At 38.5% G+C, this 20,681-nt stretch overlaps 1 protein-coding gene and 1 long non-coding RNA gene across 9 annotated transcripts in view; one reads left to right on the forward strand and one right to left on the reverse strand.

Annotated features, from left to right (window-relative positions):
- EML6 (EMAP like 6) overlaps positions 1-20,681 on the forward strand; it is a 270,622-nt gene that overhangs the window by 153,388 nt on the left and 96,553 nt on the right. For all 8 annotated transcript variants that reach the window (XR_013389568.1, XR_013389567.1, XR_013389566.1 and 5 more), the window contains exons 8-14: positions 3,133-3,334; positions 5,012-5,149; positions 6,758-7,014; positions 9,405-9,617; positions 13,720-13,887; positions 15,183-15,289; positions 18,555-18,673. Coding sequence is in view for 5 of the 8 variants with exons in the window: in XM_077915410.1 (XP_077771536.1) it covers positions 3,133-3,334; positions 5,012-5,149; positions 6,758-7,014; positions 9,405-9,617; positions 13,720-13,887; positions 15,183-15,289; positions 18,555-18,673 (1,204 nt within the window). In the remaining 3 variants the exon portion in view is untranslated. The remainder of the gene's footprint in view (positions 1-3,132; positions 3,335-5,011; positions 5,150-6,757; positions 7,015-9,404; positions 9,618-13,719; positions 13,888-15,182; positions 15,290-18,554; positions 18,674-20,681) is intronic.
- On the reverse strand, positions 536-18,874 carry LOC144324158 (uncharacterized). Its single transcript, XR_013389572.1, has 3 exons — positions 18,773-18,874; positions 6,109-6,255; positions 536-821 (listed from the first exon to the last, which is right to left on the reverse strand). It is a non-coding gene; the product is annotated as an uncharacterized LOC144324158 (long non-coding RNA).

Below are 20,681 nucleotides of genomic sequence, written 5' to 3' on the forward strand. Positions count from 1 at the left end.
CAGGCTTATTTCCAAGAGATTGCAGCAAACTGGAACAAGGCAGAGGGAAAGTGCAAATGTAGCATCCCCTAGCCTCCCCAGTCTTTGAAGAGGATTTCAGTAGGCCTCTAGATGTGTATTATATTAAATGCCTCCCCTTCAGACTGAAACTTTAAGCAAATAGTCCTCTTTCACAGAAAGACTGGGTATTTCTGTTTCCTCTGCACAGGGCCCTGGAGGAGAGCCACAATGAACCATTACTTTTTAGTTTACTATAGCCTTGTTGAGCTCATGGATAGAAGCCCTATTGGCTTTCAAAGCTAAATATTTTGGAGGCTTATCTCCCAGATGCAAGTCTTAAACATTGGGGCATGAGCCTGGCTTGTTCACTGTCCAAGCTGTAGTCTTGAGTATATGGTAGGTACTTAATAAAAACCGTTTGAATAAATGAATGAATATGTCCTTCCTTCCTTTCAGTGTTTTCATCGAGGATGAGGATGTTATCTTTTATTTGTTGGTATTTCCAAGGACACAAGAAATGTCTGTGATTCTCATGTTTTATTTTAGTCAACCATTTTTATTGAACATATGCTGCATGCCAGGCACTGGGCTAGGTACTGAGGATACAACAGTGAATAAAACTGAGAAAACTCTTATATTCACACACACTAGTGAGAGGAAATGGATAACAAATATAATAAAAAGTAAATTATTTGATTTTTTTGCTGATGTTGGAATAGACTATTCCTCTTCTTGTTTCTGAAGAATAAAATGAACCTCTTCTGTAAAAAGAAATTGTAAGTGACCCAAAGCCAACTGAGGCAAACAAATTCACTCTTGTCCTGAAAGAAATGGGAATATGTTAATTAGAAAATGGTAACTAAACCTCTGGAAAAGTGTGAAAAAAAGAGAAGGACAAAAAAAGGATCGGGCAAAAAGATGGTTGCTACAAGGCAGAGATTCCTCTACCGCTGAGCTGCCTGCCCTGTCATTCTGCAATCTTAGCCTGGCTGCTTTCACCACATATGTGTCCTTCCCAACCTTGAAAGCCCATCATGATGTTTGCTGGCAGGATTTTGAGTGACCCTGAACTAGCCGTTGCCAAGGTATCTCTACTTACTACTCAAAGCAGGAATAATAAATCTGCCTATGTGCTGTCTCCTTCCATTTCAAGGCACACACAGTGAATTCAGAGCAAGGGGTAAAGAGAGTTACTGCATGTAAAAATAGCCTTGTGCCTTAAAAAAAAAAAAAACTTTTTTTCATAAATAAATGCATCATCTCATTGGCTCCTTTTAAGACCACTGTGAGTTGATTAAGGTGAGGATTATAGTTAGTATGTCCATATAGCCCCAGTTAACCCTTCTTTTGTCCCAGCATTCCATTTGGCTTAGCACTTATCCTGGACATTTTAAAAAGATTTTATTCATTTATTTGATAGAAACAGAGCACAAGCAGGAGGAGCAGCAGGCAGAGGGAGAGGGAGAAGCAGGCACTCTGCTGAGCAGGGAGTCTGACATCGGGCTCAATCTCAGAACCCTGGGATCAGGACCTGATCTTGTCTTGAAGACAAGACGTTTAACTGACTGAGCCACCCAGGCACCCCCTGGATTTTTTTTTATAGACTTAATTTTTTTAGAGCAGTTTTAGGTGCACAGCAAAATTGAGTGAAAGGTATGGAAATTTCTCCTAGGCCCACTGCCAGTGTACATGCACGGCCTTCCTGACTATCCACACCCCCAGCAGAGTGGTACATTTGTTACAGTGGGGGAAGCTGCATTGACACATCATCGCTCAATGCCTAGAGGTCACGTTAGAGTTCGCTGTCAGTGTTACATATTCTGTGGGTTTTGGCACACGTATGATGACACGTCTCTACCATTATAGTGTTGTACAGAATAGTTTCACCGGCCTGAAAATCCTCTGTGCTCTGCCTCTTCTCCATCTTCTGGATTTATCAGTTGGTACTCAAGCGTAATTATAATTTCATATTTGAAAATATTTTGATAGAAATGTTTACTTCAACACGGTAAAGCTGCTTTCTTGGTTAAAAAGTAAATATTTTTAAAGTACATAAGTTTAATTTGCCTTTCAGAGTGGTCCCAACATAGGTGATAAATTATGTGGTCTCCATAATCACAGTCTGCATTTAATGCGGAGAAAAACTGGTTTCCACAGAGAAAGGGACACTCCCTGGTGTGTCTGGCCAATCAGGAGTAGAGCAGGACTAAAGCCTTGAGATCTGAGTTCTGGTACTTTCTATACCAGAGACACGAGTCCCACCGGAGGGACAGCTCGGGTCTCAAAGCTTACCACATTCCTGCTGTATTTAAAGTAGTTATGAAAGCAGGATTCTATCTGTATTTCTAATTCAAGCATGAGAAAAGGCACTAAGTAAATAAATAACGTACCCAGTAAAGGATCAAAATAGACCACAAGAAGCCCAAGAAATAGAAAATCAGGCAGGCAAATGAAGACCTGTGTGGAGAGGATGTATTTCAAAGGAGTACTGTGCTTTTGGAGAGGATTCTATAAAATGTTAAGTCAGAAGAGAATAGCATCTTCACTGACAAATGTTTGGTGGTATTTTGAGACTGAAATTAGTTTCATTTGCATATTTCTGGGACATGGTACATCTGTTTATCCAGCAAAATGAGTCTAGGTTCTGATCAAATACATAGTAAACTTACCCAATATGGCAATTAACCATTCTGTAGTATCGCCCACATGTAATTTTAATACAGTGTTAGCATCCTAAAGATTGAAGTGACTCTTAACTTTTCCACAGCAGATCAGAAGTACATTATTTCAAAAAGGGGTCGGTTTTCCTAAAGACCAATTTCTCCTCACACTCGTTTTAAGATGTAGTATTTAAAATACATGCTGATGTAAAAAACACATAGTTACCCTACATCAGATGGGAGTGATTACTCGTGTGTAAAACCAAGATCACAAGGAGCAGGGTAAATGACCAACACATGCAAGGAAATGGTAAATAATACAGAATGGTGTGTGGAGTTGACATTTCCCCTTCCAGGGTTTTTAAGATGCATGGCATTAGATGCTATCCTGCTGAAACGATATTTAGGTGTTTCTCTTTATTTGTAAATGGTGTGAATATACGCTTTTATTTTATTTCTTTATTTTCACCAGGCCTCTCTATCCGGAGCGTGTGCTGGAAAGCAGACCGCCTTCTAGCAGGGACCCAGGACAGTGAGATATTTGAAGTGATCGTGCGCGAACGAGACAAGCCAATGCTGATCCTGCAAGGCCACTGTGAGGGGGAGCTCTGGGCTCTGGCCCTGCACCCCAAGAAGCCACTGGCTGTGACAGGCAGTGACGACCGCTCTGTCAGGTCAGGCCTGGGCAATGGCAGTTGTCATCTCCCTGACTGCCTTGGGATTACAGATTTATTGTGCCCAAATTTGCTTGTTATTTAAGAGAAGGATAAACCATAGTACAGAAGCACACAAGTTCCAAGAGGAATGTTGAGACATTTAGCTCAACAACACTTGGCTTCTTAGCATTTTGTTGTTGCTATCTTTCTTTGGCTTCATCTTAAGTCATGAAAATGCTCTGAGAAGTGAAAATACACTGCTACTAGTTAGATAGGCTCCCATTTCTCTTTCAGTTGAAGATGTGCATTCATTTGTGGTAAGATTATATTTCTCCCTTGTATGTTGGGTCCTCTGTAGGGGGCTACACATGGCATTTCACACTTTTGTTATAGACATTCATCTCCATTGGTGAATTCATGAGTTTGTCTTCATCAGGACTTAAATTTCTGATTTTCAGGATTCTCTTCAGTGTGTGAGTAAACAAGTATTTCTTTGCATATTCTCAGATGGAATTTTGAACATTGTCCTCAAATCAAAGGAAAGTGCTTGTTCCTAAGAAAACAGGCAATTTTATTAGGGCCTCAAGGATTCTTGCTGTGGATCATTTGTTATTTTTTGAGAGCACAGCATTGCATAAAATGAGCAAAACGAGCACACTTCCAGTATCTCTGTGACTGTTGAAAGGCTGATCATAGGTTTGGAGGTATTTGAGGAAGGCTGTGCCCTGACTTCAGTATTTCTGTATTTGCTGCTGACCTTTAAATGTGCCCAACAACAAGTAGGCCAGAAAGAGTGCCTGCCAGTGGCAGGGAGAGGCTTCTGGGTCGATTGGTTGATTGATTACTGCTTCTGGGCTCTAATAGCTGAATTAGAACATTGTAGACTAGACTGGAGGTTCCTGCTTCTCCTCTGCTCTTGTTCATACTGTACGCCTGTGAATCTGATCAAGGCACAGTGTACTCACTAATGAGGTATAAATCCAAAAGTAAATCCATTTTGTGATCTCTACCAAGCTCTGAAGCCCCCTCAATCTAAAAGATCACACTTGTGTCTCCACATGACATAAGTGCTTATTTGGTTGAAGCTTTTCTTTACTCAACTTACTCTATTTTCTTCCTTTACCTTCCTTGACTCTGAGCCTTCTCTCAACAGGCAAAATGGTGCCACCATGTTGCTCAAGCACCTGAGATACCCGATTTATACACATCCAGATAGAAATGATTTCAAGGAAAGTCTTTGGCTTTTATATTTTGGCAACTTTGATGTGTCTTAGAATTGCAAACATCTCCAAGGAGCCTTGTCAGAATTTGTCATATTCCCCTTAACTATGAATTTGGCTAAAATTACAAACAGTCTTTTACACTGAATATTGAAATTTAAGAAGAGTCTAAGTCCTAATTTCTTGAGAAAGATCAGCTTAGGGATTTTATAAGGATGGCACAGTCTACTGGGGAGTGATAGTTTCTGCATGTTAGTAAGGCAAAGCTTACATTGCTTAAAATAGTACAAGGCTAAAAACAGCGTGAGATGATGAATAATGGACGAGGTATCGAAAGACTACCATGAGTTTAGGCCCAATGGTGCAGGCTGCCTCAGGGATCAGTAAGCTCTTCACTGTGCAGCTCCCCATTTTCAGGAGCGTGCCTCCATCTGGACCATGATTTTGTTTTGTTTTTACTTTGTTCTGTGCGTAGGCTGTGGAGCCTGGCCGACCATGCCTTGATTGCCCGCTGTAACATGGAGGAAGCAGTTCGCAGTGTGGCTTTCAGCCCTGATGGATCTCAGCTGGCCCTGGGCATGAAGGATGGCTCTTTCATTGTGCTCCGAGTCAGGCATGTACCGATATGGAAAATGATATCAGAAATGCTCTCTTGTTGAAACTAGTTCTCCTGGCCATAATGTATGCCAGGACTTCAGGAAAAATGCTTTTACTCTTTCAGATAGAACACTCTAGATTCACAGTGCCCTATCTGTAATTCCTAAATCCAAACATTCCAAAAATCCAAAGTTCTTGGGTAATTTATTTGACAGCACATCTTGACCAAATGAACTGATTTGAGACTGTTTATGCCTATTAATCTCTCAATAGGAATAATTATCATGCGATATGCTACAAAAATATTAATGTGGTTAATATGGGGTGCTGCCCTAACTCATACTGGGGATGTTACATAATATATTGTATGTGAGCCTTTCTAAAATCCAGTGAATAATGAACTTCCAAGCACAGCTAGTCCCAAGGGGTTATGGGCTTGTAGGAAGCCAAGAAAAGAGAAAGAAATGATAAAGCAGTCTCCAGCAGTGCCAGATTTTTAGAGGTAAGCTTGAGTAAAGGATTTCTTCCACTTATAATGAAAAAGAAGATGGAGTATCTCATATTTATTAACATCCTGTATTTACTGGACAAAAATTATGACTCACACTTGTAATTTCTCTAAGCACACTGGTTGTTTTTTTGGCTTACACAATTTGTGATTACAGAAAGAAAATGAAGCTGTAAATTAGACACTGCATGTTTTGTACATAGAAAATTCTATAAAGCTTTGAAAAATGATCTTGGCGTAGTTTATTACACTAAATTCTCATTACCAGCCACACATAAGTGATTACTGAGTAGGTGGGCAACATTTTCTTTCTCTGCTTAGCGGATGGTCTGAAGAGATGGCCGATTACCAGATTTTTTTCTTTTTTGTTGGATTTCCCAGCCAAAAATATCCCCCAAAACTCTATTTGATGACATTACAGTAAACTCTAATGTGATTAATAAGAAATAGCAAGTGAGGACAATTACCATGTAGAAGCTGATATTTGCCATTATTTGTGCACTGAGTTTGTTGGGAATAGAAGAAGTTGTTGGTACTGGCACAGGGGACCTGCTAGTCACAATTCTGTCTCATGGTGGCAACTTTCCAATGAGGGCAGCAGTTCTTACCAGAACCTGATCAGAAGGGACACAAAATATTCCAGTGTCTGATACATGTATGCATTGTTGACCTTTCGTGGTGAAGATTAAATAATTACATGAGAATTTAACATTTAAAAAAAGTCATTGAGAAAAAGTAACCTGATGTAGTTTACCTTCCTCCGGGACATGTTTTTAAAACACTTTCACAAACCCCAAATTTCTCAAAGCACAAAGTTTTAGGGAAAAATAATACATAATTGACCATGAAAGCCAATAGGCATTTCATTAAGTTTTGTTGTCTTTACTTTGGAAACCCAAAATATCATTTAAAATGTTGGTTGATGTTGCCTAAAATGGCCAGAAATGAAATGGTGTCTTCTATCTTTCTTCAGCAGTTAATCTCGGAGTTCCTGTAGGTGTCCTCTCCCTTTTGAAACAGCCTTTTCTCTGACATACACATTTTAAGACGTGGCTTGGGTTCCTGTTTCTAGATTTGCTGCTTATCCCCTTTTATTGCTGCTCTTTATTCTTATAGAGATATGACAGAAGTGGTTCATATCAAAGATCGAAAAGAAGTCATTCATGAAATGAAATTTTCTCCAGATGGCTCTTACCTCGCGGTGGGATCCAATGACGGCCCAGTGGACGTGTATGCCGTTGCCCAGCGATACAAGAAAATTGGAGAATGCAGCAAGTCCCTTAGTTTCATCACACACATTGACTGGTCTTTGGATAGCAAGTACCTGCAGACCAATGATGGCGCCGGAGAACGCCTCTTCTACAAGATGCCGTGTAAGTTACGTGGGTGTTGGGCGTTGGAGAGAATCAAGACCTTGAACCACATGCAGCAAACATGTATGACTGTCGTCATGATCTCAGGGCAAGGAATATTTTCAGAGACGCCACCCCCCACATCTCAAACTCTCCAAGAAAAGATTAATACATTGAAACGTATTAAAATAAAAACTCAAGGCACAATGAAAGGGGTCACAGCAAGACAAGGCACAGACTGGACGGAAATGCTTGCAATGGTTATAATGGGCAAAGGATATACACCTAGAAGTTACAAAGAACGCCTAAAGATAAGTGAAAGGAAAAGGATCCTAGAAAGATACTGAAAAATGCTAAATGTAAAGATACTGAAAAATGCTAAATGTACCAGTATGCATGTTCCTCATTTGCTATGATAGTTTTAGTCCGAAATCTGTGTTCTTCATAAATAGAAGTCTTTAGGATATCATTTATTGAAATATGCTAAGTGGGATTTAAAACACAATTTTTAAAAAAGTTTTTATTTATTTGAGAGTGAGACAAAGAGTAGGTTAGAGAGAGCGAGCGAGAGGGAGAGAGCACAAGTGATAGAGGAGAGGCAGAGGTGGAGGGAGAAGCAGGCTCCTGCTGAACAGGGAGCCCAATGCAGGACTCGATCCTAGGACCCTGGGATTATGACCTGAGCCGAAGGCAGACGCTTAACCGACTGAACCACCCAGGTGCCCCTAAAAAACACAATTTTTACTTGTCACCTCCACTCTCTTTTTTAGAAGAGGTTCATCAGACTTCTATAATATTTAGTGACATTTAGTTTGTTACACTACAATGGCAGACATAAAAGGCAAATTTCTGTATTGTAATCTTTGCCTATGATTTTTTTTTGATAGAAGGGGATATTTTTAGTATTTATCATGAATCTTGTCATCAAATAATATTTTCTTAATCTTTTTGTTGAAAAATCATTTACTAGGAAATAATATATACCATCCAATGTAATTTCAGCTTCTAAAAGAATCTCTGCTCTGTCAAATTCATCAGCGCACCATCACTAGGTACATATTTCTGTGTGTCTACTTTCTTTGCTTGCAATTCTTTCATATATATTTTCCATATGTGAAAAATCATGGAATACATGTTTATCATTTTCAATAAAAAAGTAACATCCTGCTCAGTGATAATAGCATAATTTGCTTTCTTGTCCTTCTGTTAGTGAGCATTTGGGCTCATTTCTGGTTTCTTTGCTGGTGCAGATGGTGCCTCTCCAAATATCTTTGTATAAGATATATTTTCTTTCCTGAGTTACTTCCTTGAACTGTATTTTCCAAAGGAGGAATGCTGGGTTAAAAACTATGGTGTGTCAGCTCTCTGATTTTATGGTCGTCTGAATGAATTTTTATGGGATGCCGTCACAGTCCAGAATTTCTGCATGCCAGTATTTGACATCGTACCAGTAATGTATAAGAGTGTCTGTTCTCGCAGATTCTTTATTTGAAAACATTTATTTTTGAAGAAGAAACTACGAGATAATACACTAAATTGTCTTGATTTTTGAATTTTAAAATTGTATATGGTTAGACATTTTCCCAAGCATTTGTGTATCGTGTGTTTCTGCCTTTGCATGCACCTGGGTGATGTCCCTCAGCAGCCTTTGGTACACACTGGGAGTTGTGCCATACACTTGAGAACATTTTTGGCACAACTGTCAGAACTATTTTCCCTAACTGCTTATATTTACTTCATCAGAAATGGTGGATTTTCATTGTCTAATGCTTTTAAATTTAAATAATATCCATTAAATGTTTACACTAATTATTGGAGCCTAAATTTTTTTAAAAAATCACTTCTATGATTCTTTGAATTATGAAAAGTAGTTCAGAATAAGCTTTTTTTTTTAAAGATTTTATTTATTCATGAGATAGAGAGAGAGAGGCAGAGACACAGGCAGAGGGAGAAGCAGGCTCCATGCAGGGAGCCTGATGTGGGATTCCATCCTGGGTCTCCAGGATCAGACCCTGCCTGGACTGAAGGTGGAGCTAAACCACTGAGCCACCTGGGCTGCCCCAGAATAAATTTTTAAACACGTAGCAAAATGTTGGTGACTAAATATATGATTTCATAAAAATCTTTTCATCAATAATACAAAGCATACTATCTGTATAGTACTTTCAAATATTACAGTAAATACAATGATCATTTTCTTTCTTTTCTCCGTATCTGAGTTTTGATCATGCACTCTCTCTAAACCATGCTGGAAGAAAAAAAGTCACCAATTGGGAAAAGAGATTAAAATCTTGAGTTTCCTTGGTTTATTAAACTTCTCTAAACCTTTATAAGAAAAATGGATAAAGTAAATTAGAATGTGCTTTTTATTTAAATGAAACATTATGTTACTGTGTGTTGATTGTTTCCAGCTGGGAAGCCTTTAACAAGCAAAGAAGAAATCAAAGGGATTCCCTGGGCCTCCTGGACGTGTGTGAAAGGCCCTGAAGTGAGTGGAATTTGGCCAAAGTATACGGATGTCACTGACATCAATTCCGTGGATGCAAATTACAACAGCTCAGTGCTGGTTTCCGGCGATGATTTTGGACTGGTTAAATTGTTTAAATTTCCTTGTCTCAAGAAAGGTAAGGCCACAAGAGAGATTTCACTGAATAAGTATTTAATCTAGAATGTGTACACAGTGTAATTAAGACTGATTTTCTTTTTGTCTCTTCTTGCAGATTATTCATTTTTGTATTCATTTTTACTCTTTTACACTTTCAGATAAAATATGTTGCTGATATTATTTACTTTTGATGTTCTAAAATACAGAATTTTACAAATTTAAGGCATAATTTGTTTAGAGTTATTTCTAGCCAGTTTGTGATTCGTAAGCTTTATGTTTCATTTTTTAAACAAGTCCTAGTTTTGTTTTTATTTATGTAAATAAACACTCATAATTTAAATTATGTATTACATTAAAATATTGCAATTAAAATCCTTTAAGCTGCACGGCTAATTGTGCTTATACATGGAAAGCCAAGCAAAGTCCCTCTAGACATACTTAAGATAAAAATCTAAGATAAAAATCTAAAGGTGATTTTTGTGGTGATAACACAGTTCGCAGACCCCTTGTAGCACTAATCTTGCAAAGCTAATTTACATAACTGGTGAAATTTTTGAGAGGGAAGCTTGGTTCAAGAAAATTCTCCCCTTGCCTTTTGTTGTTTTGTTTTATTATTGTTAAAATCTTGTCACGTCAATTTTGTGGCATCTTCAGACTTTGTAGGATGTGACTGGAATAGCCATGTAATGACCCTGTCTTTTTCTTCCTTACAAAGCTGAGCCAAAGCCCCTACACAGATTTTTCTGAGACCGCCCACCAGCACCCTGAAAACCTGATCTTCAGAAAGTGATCAGTGGGGACGTGCTGTGGCCTAAAAACTCGCTCACTTGAACGATTTTAAAATTAAGAAGGGAAAGGGATTGAAAAATGTCATCAGAAGGTCATTTTCGGCTAACTGGCAGTTTTGAAGCTGCAACAGTTACAGTTGAGAATTGAATATAAAATGCACAGCAAAGCTGCCATCATTTACACTTGACAAAATGGCCATCACTTTAAAATGCTTGAGGCACAAAATTACCTCAACATGCCTAATTCACACTCTTCTCTCCCTGATGGGTCTTTTGAGACAGGGCCTATCCTGTCAGATTGAGCGATGTACTTGAGGAACTTGAGTTAGGCAACCAGAAGGAATGAGGGAACTGACCAGAAACATCACCGGGGCCAGAAGCAATACTGTGGGTCTCGAGGATCAGGACTTGGGAAGAAGTTAACTCGCCAAGAATTGGTGTTTCCTGCGTATCACCCCGCCTTGTAGGGTGGTCTTGGGCCTTGAAACAGGAATGGAAACAGAGATGGTGGGTTTGTTGATGAGAATGAGGGAGGGCGAGGGAGGCACTGAGCAGTGCTGTCTGTCCAAGTGAGACACCTTGATGTGTAAAACACCCCTGAGGACGCTGGCGTACAGGAGACATTGCAGAATAAGGGAAGGTTGACAGCTGAGTGACAGTGTGGTGGGAGGAATAAAACCCACCTCAGCAGTCTGCGGAAGTATCCATATTTTCATAGCAAATTGACTTGTTCTACTTTTCATGGCACACGGTTTATAAATCTTGCAGTTTGCCTCAGAGACATTCAGACTTTTGTGGCCTTTGTGTGCCTGAACTCACACACACTTCCCTTTTGTGGCAGGGAAGTTCAGAAAAGCGTGCTGTTGACAGGAACAGTAACCGTTGGTGGAACTTGTTGCCCAGGGTACCAGTGGCAGGAATTCCCCATGAGCAAGGGCTGGTGACCATGAGAAGTGTGGAGGCTGAGCAAACATTGTAGTTTTCCACAGTGATTAAATAAAACTCACAATCAAGTTAATTGACACATTTGCAATTAATGTGTGTAGGCTTCTGCTGCACAGTATGCGGACATGAGTGTTCTGCAGTTAATGAAAATGCTGACAGTGGTTTTTACTTTTACATCGCCAAACCGATTTTTTTCATTTCATTTTGACAGTGTTTAAATCTTTTGAAATAACTAGTGTCGATACTGATAATTTTCCCTGATGTCATTTAGACTACATTCTGTTTGACCATCACTGTACAGAAAAATCCAAAGCCTTGCTCACGGACATTTGCCATGTCTTAGCACCTTGGCACCACTCCTTCTCCAAGGGAAGGCTCTCCTGTTTGACTGACTTGTGTGCTGCTGCCCCATTAATCCTTGACACAAACACAGCCATATATGTACCCACACAGTCCTTGAAGAACTCCCTCCTAAAATAAGTGTCCTGGATGTTGTAAGACATGGGTTGCATAAGCTCTGGACCTTGAGAAGAAAAGTATTGGGTTTTAGTAGAGCGTGGATGAGCTTGATGCAGTACAGAAACACAAAAGTCAGCGTGGCTGGAGTGTGATGAATGAGGGGAGCATTGTGTAATCAGAGGCTTGAGAGGGCAGTGGGGACCGTGTCATGAAGGGCCTTATAGCCACTGTTAGAAATTTGGGTCTTATTCTAAGTGTGGTGGGGAACTATTGAGGGCTTACAATGGAGGAGTGACATAACCAATCTAAGTTTTTAAAAGATCACCTTGATACCATGTGGGTTGGGTTAGGGAAGGGGAGGCTTCAAGTAGATTCTTGCACAAATCTAGGTAAGAGACGATGTGGCTTGGACAAAAGTATTAGAAATAGATGTGAATACAGATGCCTGAGGTTAGGAAACAGTGTTTAGATAGAGCTGAAGGTCTTGCTGATGGATTGGATGTGGGAAAAGAGAGGAACTGAGGGTGACTCGTAAGTTTTTGGCTTGAGCAGGGGGGTGGCTGGTGGCACCATTTATGAAGATGGGAAAATGAGCATGGAAAAGGCTGTGTCTGTGTGTGTGAGAGAGAGAAGGGGATAAGGAAAAGGGGAACTCCTCAGACTGTATTGTCCACGATAAGTTTGAGGCACCCGTTAGACATCGAAGTGGACATAGCACATGGGCCATCAGCAATCCAGGGAGAATTGAGCATCAGAAAATGAATGTTTGGCAGTGGAGGGCATATCAACGGTACTTACAGCCGTGGGAGTGATGGCCATCAGAGAGGAGATGAAGGCAGAGGCCTGAGACTTCCTCGTATTTCAGAGAACAAAGGGAGGCCTTGTAAAGTGACAGTGTCCTAAGCAAAGCCTGGGAAGAGATGGATGTGGCCTCCCTTTATTCAATAAACATTTGTTACGTACTGTTCTAGAGGCTGGAGATCCATCAACAAATCAAGCACAATTCCCTGCCCTCATGGAACTTTTGTTCTTCTGAGGAAGTAACAATAAACAAAATATAATCACATCTCGTGTTTAGACAGTAGAGTGCTCAGATGGGGCAGCTCGGTGGTGGTATTTTGAATAGTGTGGTCATTTTCACCTTCACATACACTTAAAGCATTACCTCTCCAATGAGCATTTGAATTTGAAACATGTTTTAGTCAAACAGATGGCTTTCTCTCCCATTAAAGAGGTTCCCTCAGAGGGCCTGTTTCTGAAGGAGGGATGCGGTGCTTGCTGGCCTCCTGAGCTCTCCCATAGCCTTTGGAGTACTAGGCTTCCACATGATAGGATGGACCCTGCTTGTTTCAATGACTGCCTTTGTGCTGCCCTGTACCAACCCTGTACTCGAGACCTTAGTAGTACAGCTACAACCAGTAAGTGCCGAGAGCTTTCCTTCTGCATTCATTGCCTGGGGATGGTGTTCACTGAGTAAAGCAATCAGTGCAAGGGAACACAATTTCATTCTCCCAGCACTACATCCATATGACCTTGAACAATAATTTGACTTTTTTTCCCCACAGAATTATTCTCTGTTTCCCTATTGCAAAAGACTTCCTGTCTTGTATTTAAATAAGAATGTAAGATAATCATTCTTAGGTGTTTTATGTTCAGAATCAGTGAAGCAGTAGCCATTATCTGGAACAGGTTGAGACGTGTCTTCAGCTACAGGACTAAAATTTTAAGGCCATTTTTAGACTAATCCATACTGGAATCATTGAGAGAATTTTGGAAGCCTTTGCTTGTGATGATACATAATATTGAAAATTATATTTTCTAATATACTTAAAGATTTTATTTTTTCAACATGAATAGGAGTTGAATTTTTTAACCAGTGAATTTTATTTTTTTTCATTACTAATCTTCTCCTCAAAAATATGTTTTCAGGAGCCAAATTTAGAAAGTATGTGGGCCATTCTGCACATGTCACAAATGTCCGCTGGTCCCATGACTTTCAGTGGGTATTGAGCACGGGAGGAGCTGACCACTCAGTTTTCCAGTGGAGATTTATTCCAGAAGGTGTCAGCAATGGTCTGTTGGAAACAGCACCCCAGGGTAAAACCAATTATACTTTTTCAGCATTTTTTGTCAATAAAAATTTCAAGGAATGTCTTAACATCTCTCCGGGAGATAAAGACTTAAAGCAGTTTTGAAAAATTCATTCCTATTATAAAATTTAAAATTAAAAAGAAAAAACCTTTGAGACACATATGGGTCGGTTGGGTAACTTCCTTCAAAGGATTTTGTTTATGCCATACAAGTTGAAGGTCAAAGGCTTACATGAAGAATTAGCCTTTGAGAATAACAGGAACAAAGACAATTTAGCCTCTTTAGGACAACTGAAACTGTGGCAGGTCTCCGTGGTGAGGCAGCAGGGAGACAGAGTAACCTTGGGAGTAGGTGTTGGCTTCATAATGAAGTTCAAAGATTGGCCTGCAATTGGGACGAATGTGTTCCATTTCAGTGGATGTGTAGTCTTTCTATTTACTGTGATACCAGCAGAAATAGATGGCATCTATTTACTGTGATTGCCAGGCGATACAATTTAAAACCAGGTAGGAAATATTTTCATCAGGAGAGTTTCTGCAGATTTTGATGGTGGCAATTACCACCACTTGGTAGACATGGCGGCAAAAGAGTAAGGGGATATTTATTGAACTAAACAGTTGGATTTCCTTTTGCTCCAGGCTTCGTTTTGGTAGAACCTTTCCCTGATCTTTTATTTCTTTTGTCTTTTTTTTTTTTTCTCTTTTCAAAGTAAGATTTATCTTATTTTTTTTAAGATTTTTTTTTTAATTTACTTATTCATGAGAGACACAGAGAGAGAGAAAGGCTCTAGAGACACAGAGAGAAAAGCAGGCTCCATGCAGGGAGCCTGATGGGGGACTCGATCCCGGGACTCCAGGATCACACCCTGGGCCAAAGGCAGGTGCTAAACCGCTGAGCCATCCAGGGATCCCCTCAAAGTAAGATTTAAAACTCAAAGATTTGTTATCTCATAGAAGTGTGGAAATGGGTTCATCTTGCAGGGAGCGGTAGGAGGAGGTAGTGGTCCTGGTCTGTTAACACTCCTGAAAGGGAATGTGCTGATCTTAACCAAAAGATGGGTGGGGGGTGGGGGAGTTGTTTTAAGAACCTACATCAAAGTAAAACAATGGCATAATGATGTTTAAATTGACTTTGCTAAAGTAAAGAAAATATTTTTTAAAATATTATAAGCAACTTGCTCTATAAAAAAAAAAATAAATAAATAAATAAATAAATAAATAAATAAATAAATAAATAAAATATTATAAGCTGTCTTGGGTCTTAGAACTTTTGCTTGTTTCTCATGGGTTGTGTTTCTACAGAAGGTGGCACTGATTCCTACAGTGAAGAATCTGATTCGGATTTATCTGATGTGCCAGAATTGGACTCTGATATTGAGCAAGAAACTCAAATCAATTATGATCGCCAGGTCAGTAAGCAGAGAGCCTCAAAACAGATGCTTTACAGCCCAGAATGTCGATCTCCTTGGATTTGGATGTTGCACTAAAAATGGCCGGTACTTATGCAGAAGAGAATCAAGACAAGAATAAGGAAATCACTTACTTCTTGTCTTTAAGTACAGATTGAAAATAAGGCCTTTACCCATTCACATTATTAAAACTTTTTATGTGGGAGGTAGTAGCAAATTTTAAAACTGACCCCATGCAGGGTTTTCTGCCTCTCTAGCACCCAAAACTTTAAAATATTTTTTTGCAGAAAAATATGCAAGTAAGCTACAGGAATTTTCATTTTCTTAACATCATAAAAGCATATGTTTTCTTTACAGAATTGGTAGCCTCAGAGCCATGGTCATTTGGAAGGGAACTGGTACCCTGCTTTCCTCTTTCAACTTACATAGACCATTATGAAGACCATTATCCATTTAATTAAAGTAAAAGCCCAAATACAATACGCATGATCTCACATCAGAATTCACCTCTAGTAGAAAAGTTACACAATCATAATCAAATTGGGTCCTAGGTTTTTGAAAGCAGACATTTCATTTTAATGCTAAACAGTGAGTGTTAAACAGAGCAGTCCTTCACAGGAATCTGGGGACTTGTCACTTTTTATGGTTGATAACCATAGGTGTTCTATTTTCTTCCTTGTCATTTCACAGACGTATGTGAAGCAGACTCTGTACATGAACATGGAGTGAATAAGATTTCAGGCTCCAGACATAGCAACTGTCAGTGTTGCCCATGGAGATTAACCATACAGGCCTGTGGCAGCTGCCATGTGTCATGTGGCTCTACAGGGCTAGATCCTGTGCTTTAGATATACCAAGTCCAACCCACGATAACCCCAAGAGGTTAAGGACTTTGCCCATGTCCACATCACCCAGGGTATTAAGAGAAGAATGTGGATCTGGGCTTCCCTCCAAAGTGCACATTCTGTGTATTGCTTGGCTTTGCTTCAGCAATAAGCGCTGAAACCTTTCCAGATGACTTTTTTTTCACCCCATAATCATCACTCACTGATTCGGTGTTTGAAAAATTAGTACAAAGGCAGTCCAACTGATGGTTTGGGTCAAGTTCATGACTAAATCAGCTTGACTGTGCATCAATACAATGTGTTATGCAATAAAACTAAAGGTGAGGATTGAAAGGAAATTATTAACGTGGAAATATGCACACGCCAAACACTATTATACCCTGATATCAAGGGGAAATGGAATTTAAGCAAAGTGAACATAAAATTTAGGGGGGAAAAGGCAATTTTCTTTTGTTGGGAATTTTGTATTTAGCAAAAAGCTGCTGGTTTAAGAATGGAAAGATTTGTCTATACTGAAATCCATGCCTAGGATTTATGTATTCCCCCTGCCATCTTATTTTCTAAATCTTTCATCTATATTATTTGATTTACATTATTTTTTGTTGCTGTGTTACTTGAGCAGGAAGTTTTATTCTGTTCTAGAGATGGGAATTTTAGGTCCACAGAGGTTAGGTTATGAGAATTGTTCAAATATGCAGTAGAAATGCCAAGCCCAAAATTCATTTCTCTTGAGTAGTTGATGAGCTGAAGAAAAGCATCATGGGCTCAGATGGATAATTAACTTTAGCTTTTATAAGCTTAGTTCATTGCATCTGCAATAGACAAAGCAGTAATGAGGTATCTTCTGATTTCCTTTTTTTTTATTTTAAAGATTTTTGGTTAAATCCTAAACCAGAGACTTTATTACAATAATATATCATAATAAAGCTCTATCACATGAATTTTTCCTTTATGAGGGTGAGCAATTATTAATAGATTTACTTCATCTTGAATGTGTTAAATTGCTATCTCTTGATGGTAGGGCATGAATACATGATAAGAAAACAGATTACTTTTTATCTACATTTAGATTCGATTGTAGGAAATGCTCTCTGAGTTAGTTGCACATTTTAGATCCTAGGTTAGACGAAGAGCTTTGCTCTAAATCTCAGAGTCTGATTTGTCAAGATACATGAGATCACAAAAGAAGATTATTCCAAAGAGTGATCACCAGGATTCATGGGGTCTGCATTTTGCAAATGTCAGAATCATCAAGAGATTTCTTGCCTTAGAGGAAATCTAGCAGAACATTTTATTGATTTTTTATTGATAATTTTATTGAATAATATCCTTTCTTATTTACCAGAAAATTAATATATTTTCTGAATATACATTACTTAAACTCAAGATGATCTAGAATCCCAATGATTCGAAAGGTATTTCAAGACAGTTTTGTTAGAAAGTAAAATTCATTCTCATTTCTTATGTTCTCAATTTGGTTTATCTTTTCAAAGAACCAACTCTTAGTTTGTTCACCTTTTCTATTGTCTTATTTTCGATTTCATTTAACACTGCTCTAATCTTTATTATTTCCTTCCTTCTGCTAACTTTGGGCTTAGTGTGTTCTCTTTCTTATTCCTTGAGGTATATTGTCAGGCTGTTGATCTGAGAGTTTTCCTTTTTCTAAGTGTATGTGTTTATAGCTACAAACTTTCCTCTTTTCCTCTTAGGATTGTTTTTGTTGTATCCTATAAGTAATGTTGTGTTTCCATTGTCTTTTGTCTCAGATATTTTTAAAATTTAGTTTTTGATTTCTTCTTTAGTCCATTGGTTGTCCAGAAGTGTATGGTTTAATTTCCACATACTTAAGAATTTTCCAGCTTTCTTCCTGTTCTTGATTTCTACTTTCATACCGCAGTGGCCAGAAAGCATACTTGATGTGGTTTCAATCTTCTTGAATTTGTTGAGACTTGTTTTGTGGGCTAACATATGATGTATCCTGAGAATAATGCATATCCTGCTGCTGACAGATGGGATGTTCTGTATATGTCTCTAGTGGGTTTATTTGGTCTGCAGTGTTCTTCATCTACTGTTTCTCCATTGATGTCGATTCTCTGTCTGGATCATCTATCCATTGTTCAGAGAGACATTTTCCCCCAACTATTGCACTACTGATGTTTATTTCTCCTTTTAGTTCTTTTAGTATGTGCTTTATATATTTGGGTGCTCTGCTGTTGGGTATGTATTTAAAATTGTTTTATCTTCTTGATGAATTCACGCTTTTATCATTATATAATGACTGACTTTGTCTCTGGTGACCATTTTAGCTACTTATTTTCTCAAAAACTTGGTTTCCTACAGTTAAAGATCTGAAAATGCCAAGATATTAATATGTTTGAAATCTGGAGAGTCTCGAATAAATGTTTCTGCTATGCTTTAAGGTTTACAAAGAAGATCTACCTCAGCTAAAGCAACAAAGTAAAGAGAAAAACCATGCAGTGCCCTTCCTCAAAAGAGAAAAGGCTCCTGAGGACAGCTTGAAACTCCAGTTCATACACGGGTGGGTGCTAGTCACCAGCCTTATCAGCAGACCACTGGGTTCCCCTCTTCTTGGTGCTGTCCCACTTCAGGCTGGCTCTTCTCTCCAGTGTGCACTTACCTGAAGTTAATATCTTAACCATGATTCTCTGTTCAGTTGTGTCAGTTGATGTTCTGTAGCCATAACAACGTGTGTCTTTAGATTTTTCATGCTTCCTTGACTTCCATGATGCTTATGTTTCTGCGGCTCATTGTTACTGCCTTCCATCCTCTCCCCCAACCCTGCTCTTGTGACGCCCATATCTCTGGCTCTGTTTAGCTGGCTCCACCTAGGACAATATTTTCTTCAAACAATTTTGATCACATATGCCCAAAATAATTTTGATTCTTAAAAATACTGTACAATCTTTCACATTTGAAATTGACATCTAGAATTTTTCAATGTTAGGTTAAATGATTGTGAAGTATATAATATCTAGTGTTTTATAAATATATCATTTAAGGGGATCAATTGGAACCTAAGTGTCATAGATACTTGATTCCCACCACCATCAATTAAAAAAAGCTCATATTTCTATATTTCTATGCTACTTCTCCCATAGAGTTTATACTAATGTAGTATTTTTATGCTTGAAAGGCTTTTATCGATCACCTTACCATACTTTTTGCAAGGAAATAAATGTTTATAAGCGCAATTTTAATTTTAATCCTAACTCTCTAACTTGTGTTATCTAGTATGGTATCCACTTAAAGCTGCTGAGCATGTGAAATATGGCTAGTCTGAATTCAGATGTGCCATATGTAAATGCACACTGGCTTTCAAAGACTTAGCATGAAAAAAAGAATGTAATATATCTCATTAAAATGTTTTATATTGAGGGGCGCCTGGGTGACTCAGTCGGTTAAGCATCAGACTCTTGATCTCAGCTCAGGTCCTGATCTCAGAGTCATGAGTTCAAGCCCTATGTTGGGGCTCCATGCCTAGCATGGAGCCTACTTAAAAAAAATATTTTATATTGATTATATGATAATATTTTAGACATAATGGGTTAAATGTTCTTAAAATAAATTTCATCTATTTTTAAATCTTTTTTAAGGTAGAAAATTTTCACTTACCTACATGCTTTGCATAGTATTTCTATTGGACATTGCTGCTCTCAGTGTTCATTCTTTTTTGGATTGAATTTTTGTTGCAACTCTTAGTAGTACCAAGCTTATCATACCAACATAAATATAGCACAAATTCTAATAAGTGTTTACTAAATATAAGCAATTTTATTGGAAAACAATTTTAATAACATTTTTTCAGTGAGTTCCGATATATACATACACACACATATTTTGCTAGAATGTAATAGGGTTTAGTGTTGATTCTATTCCCATTTTTCATTTTTAATAGTCATAAGCACTGAGAAAGCTTACTCACATAAATAAGTAGATGAGAATGGAAACAATTTTATCATAGCAACCTTCCTCAGTTCTTTAAACTCTTCTTGCAACACAGATAAGTATATCTTATAATTTTGATACATCACACAAAAATAAAGTTTAATAATCTATTACCTGACAATTCAGTTAAATCACTCTTCAATTTTGCTAAAAGCAAAGAACTGGAAACCACTTGATTTACAAACGAACTTCATGTCCAGTTGTTGGAAATATTCACTTTCAACATCCACACTTGAGTTTGTTTTGGTGTCCCAAGGCTCAACACTCCAGGGTGATATGCCATAGTAAGATTCTAGGTGGACAAAAGGAATGACTTTCTTAGAGGAAGGGGATAGAGGGGAGGTGGGAAGGGAAAACCTGCACCTTCACATAGGCATGTTCTCAGACTGGTCAGTTGTAAGAAAGGTTAGTTTAAGAAAGGATCTAGAAACAAATTCTTTTAAAATTATGAGTGCCCATTTGCCCTTAAGACAGTGCTCTCTGAGGTCCACGTACTCTTGTTGAAGATTGCGGACCTTAGCAACTACAGATACCTGTGGTTCTACTTGTGCATGTCCATATCAGCCTGTTAGCTTTGCCTT

Source organism: Canis aureus, chromosome 11 (genome assembly GCF_053574225.1).
Source record: "Canis aureus isolate CA01 chromosome 11, VMU_Caureus_v.1.0, whole genome shotgun sequence".
Classification (NCBI taxonomy): Eukaryota; Metazoa; Chordata; class Mammalia; order Carnivora; family Canidae; genus Canis; species Canis aureus.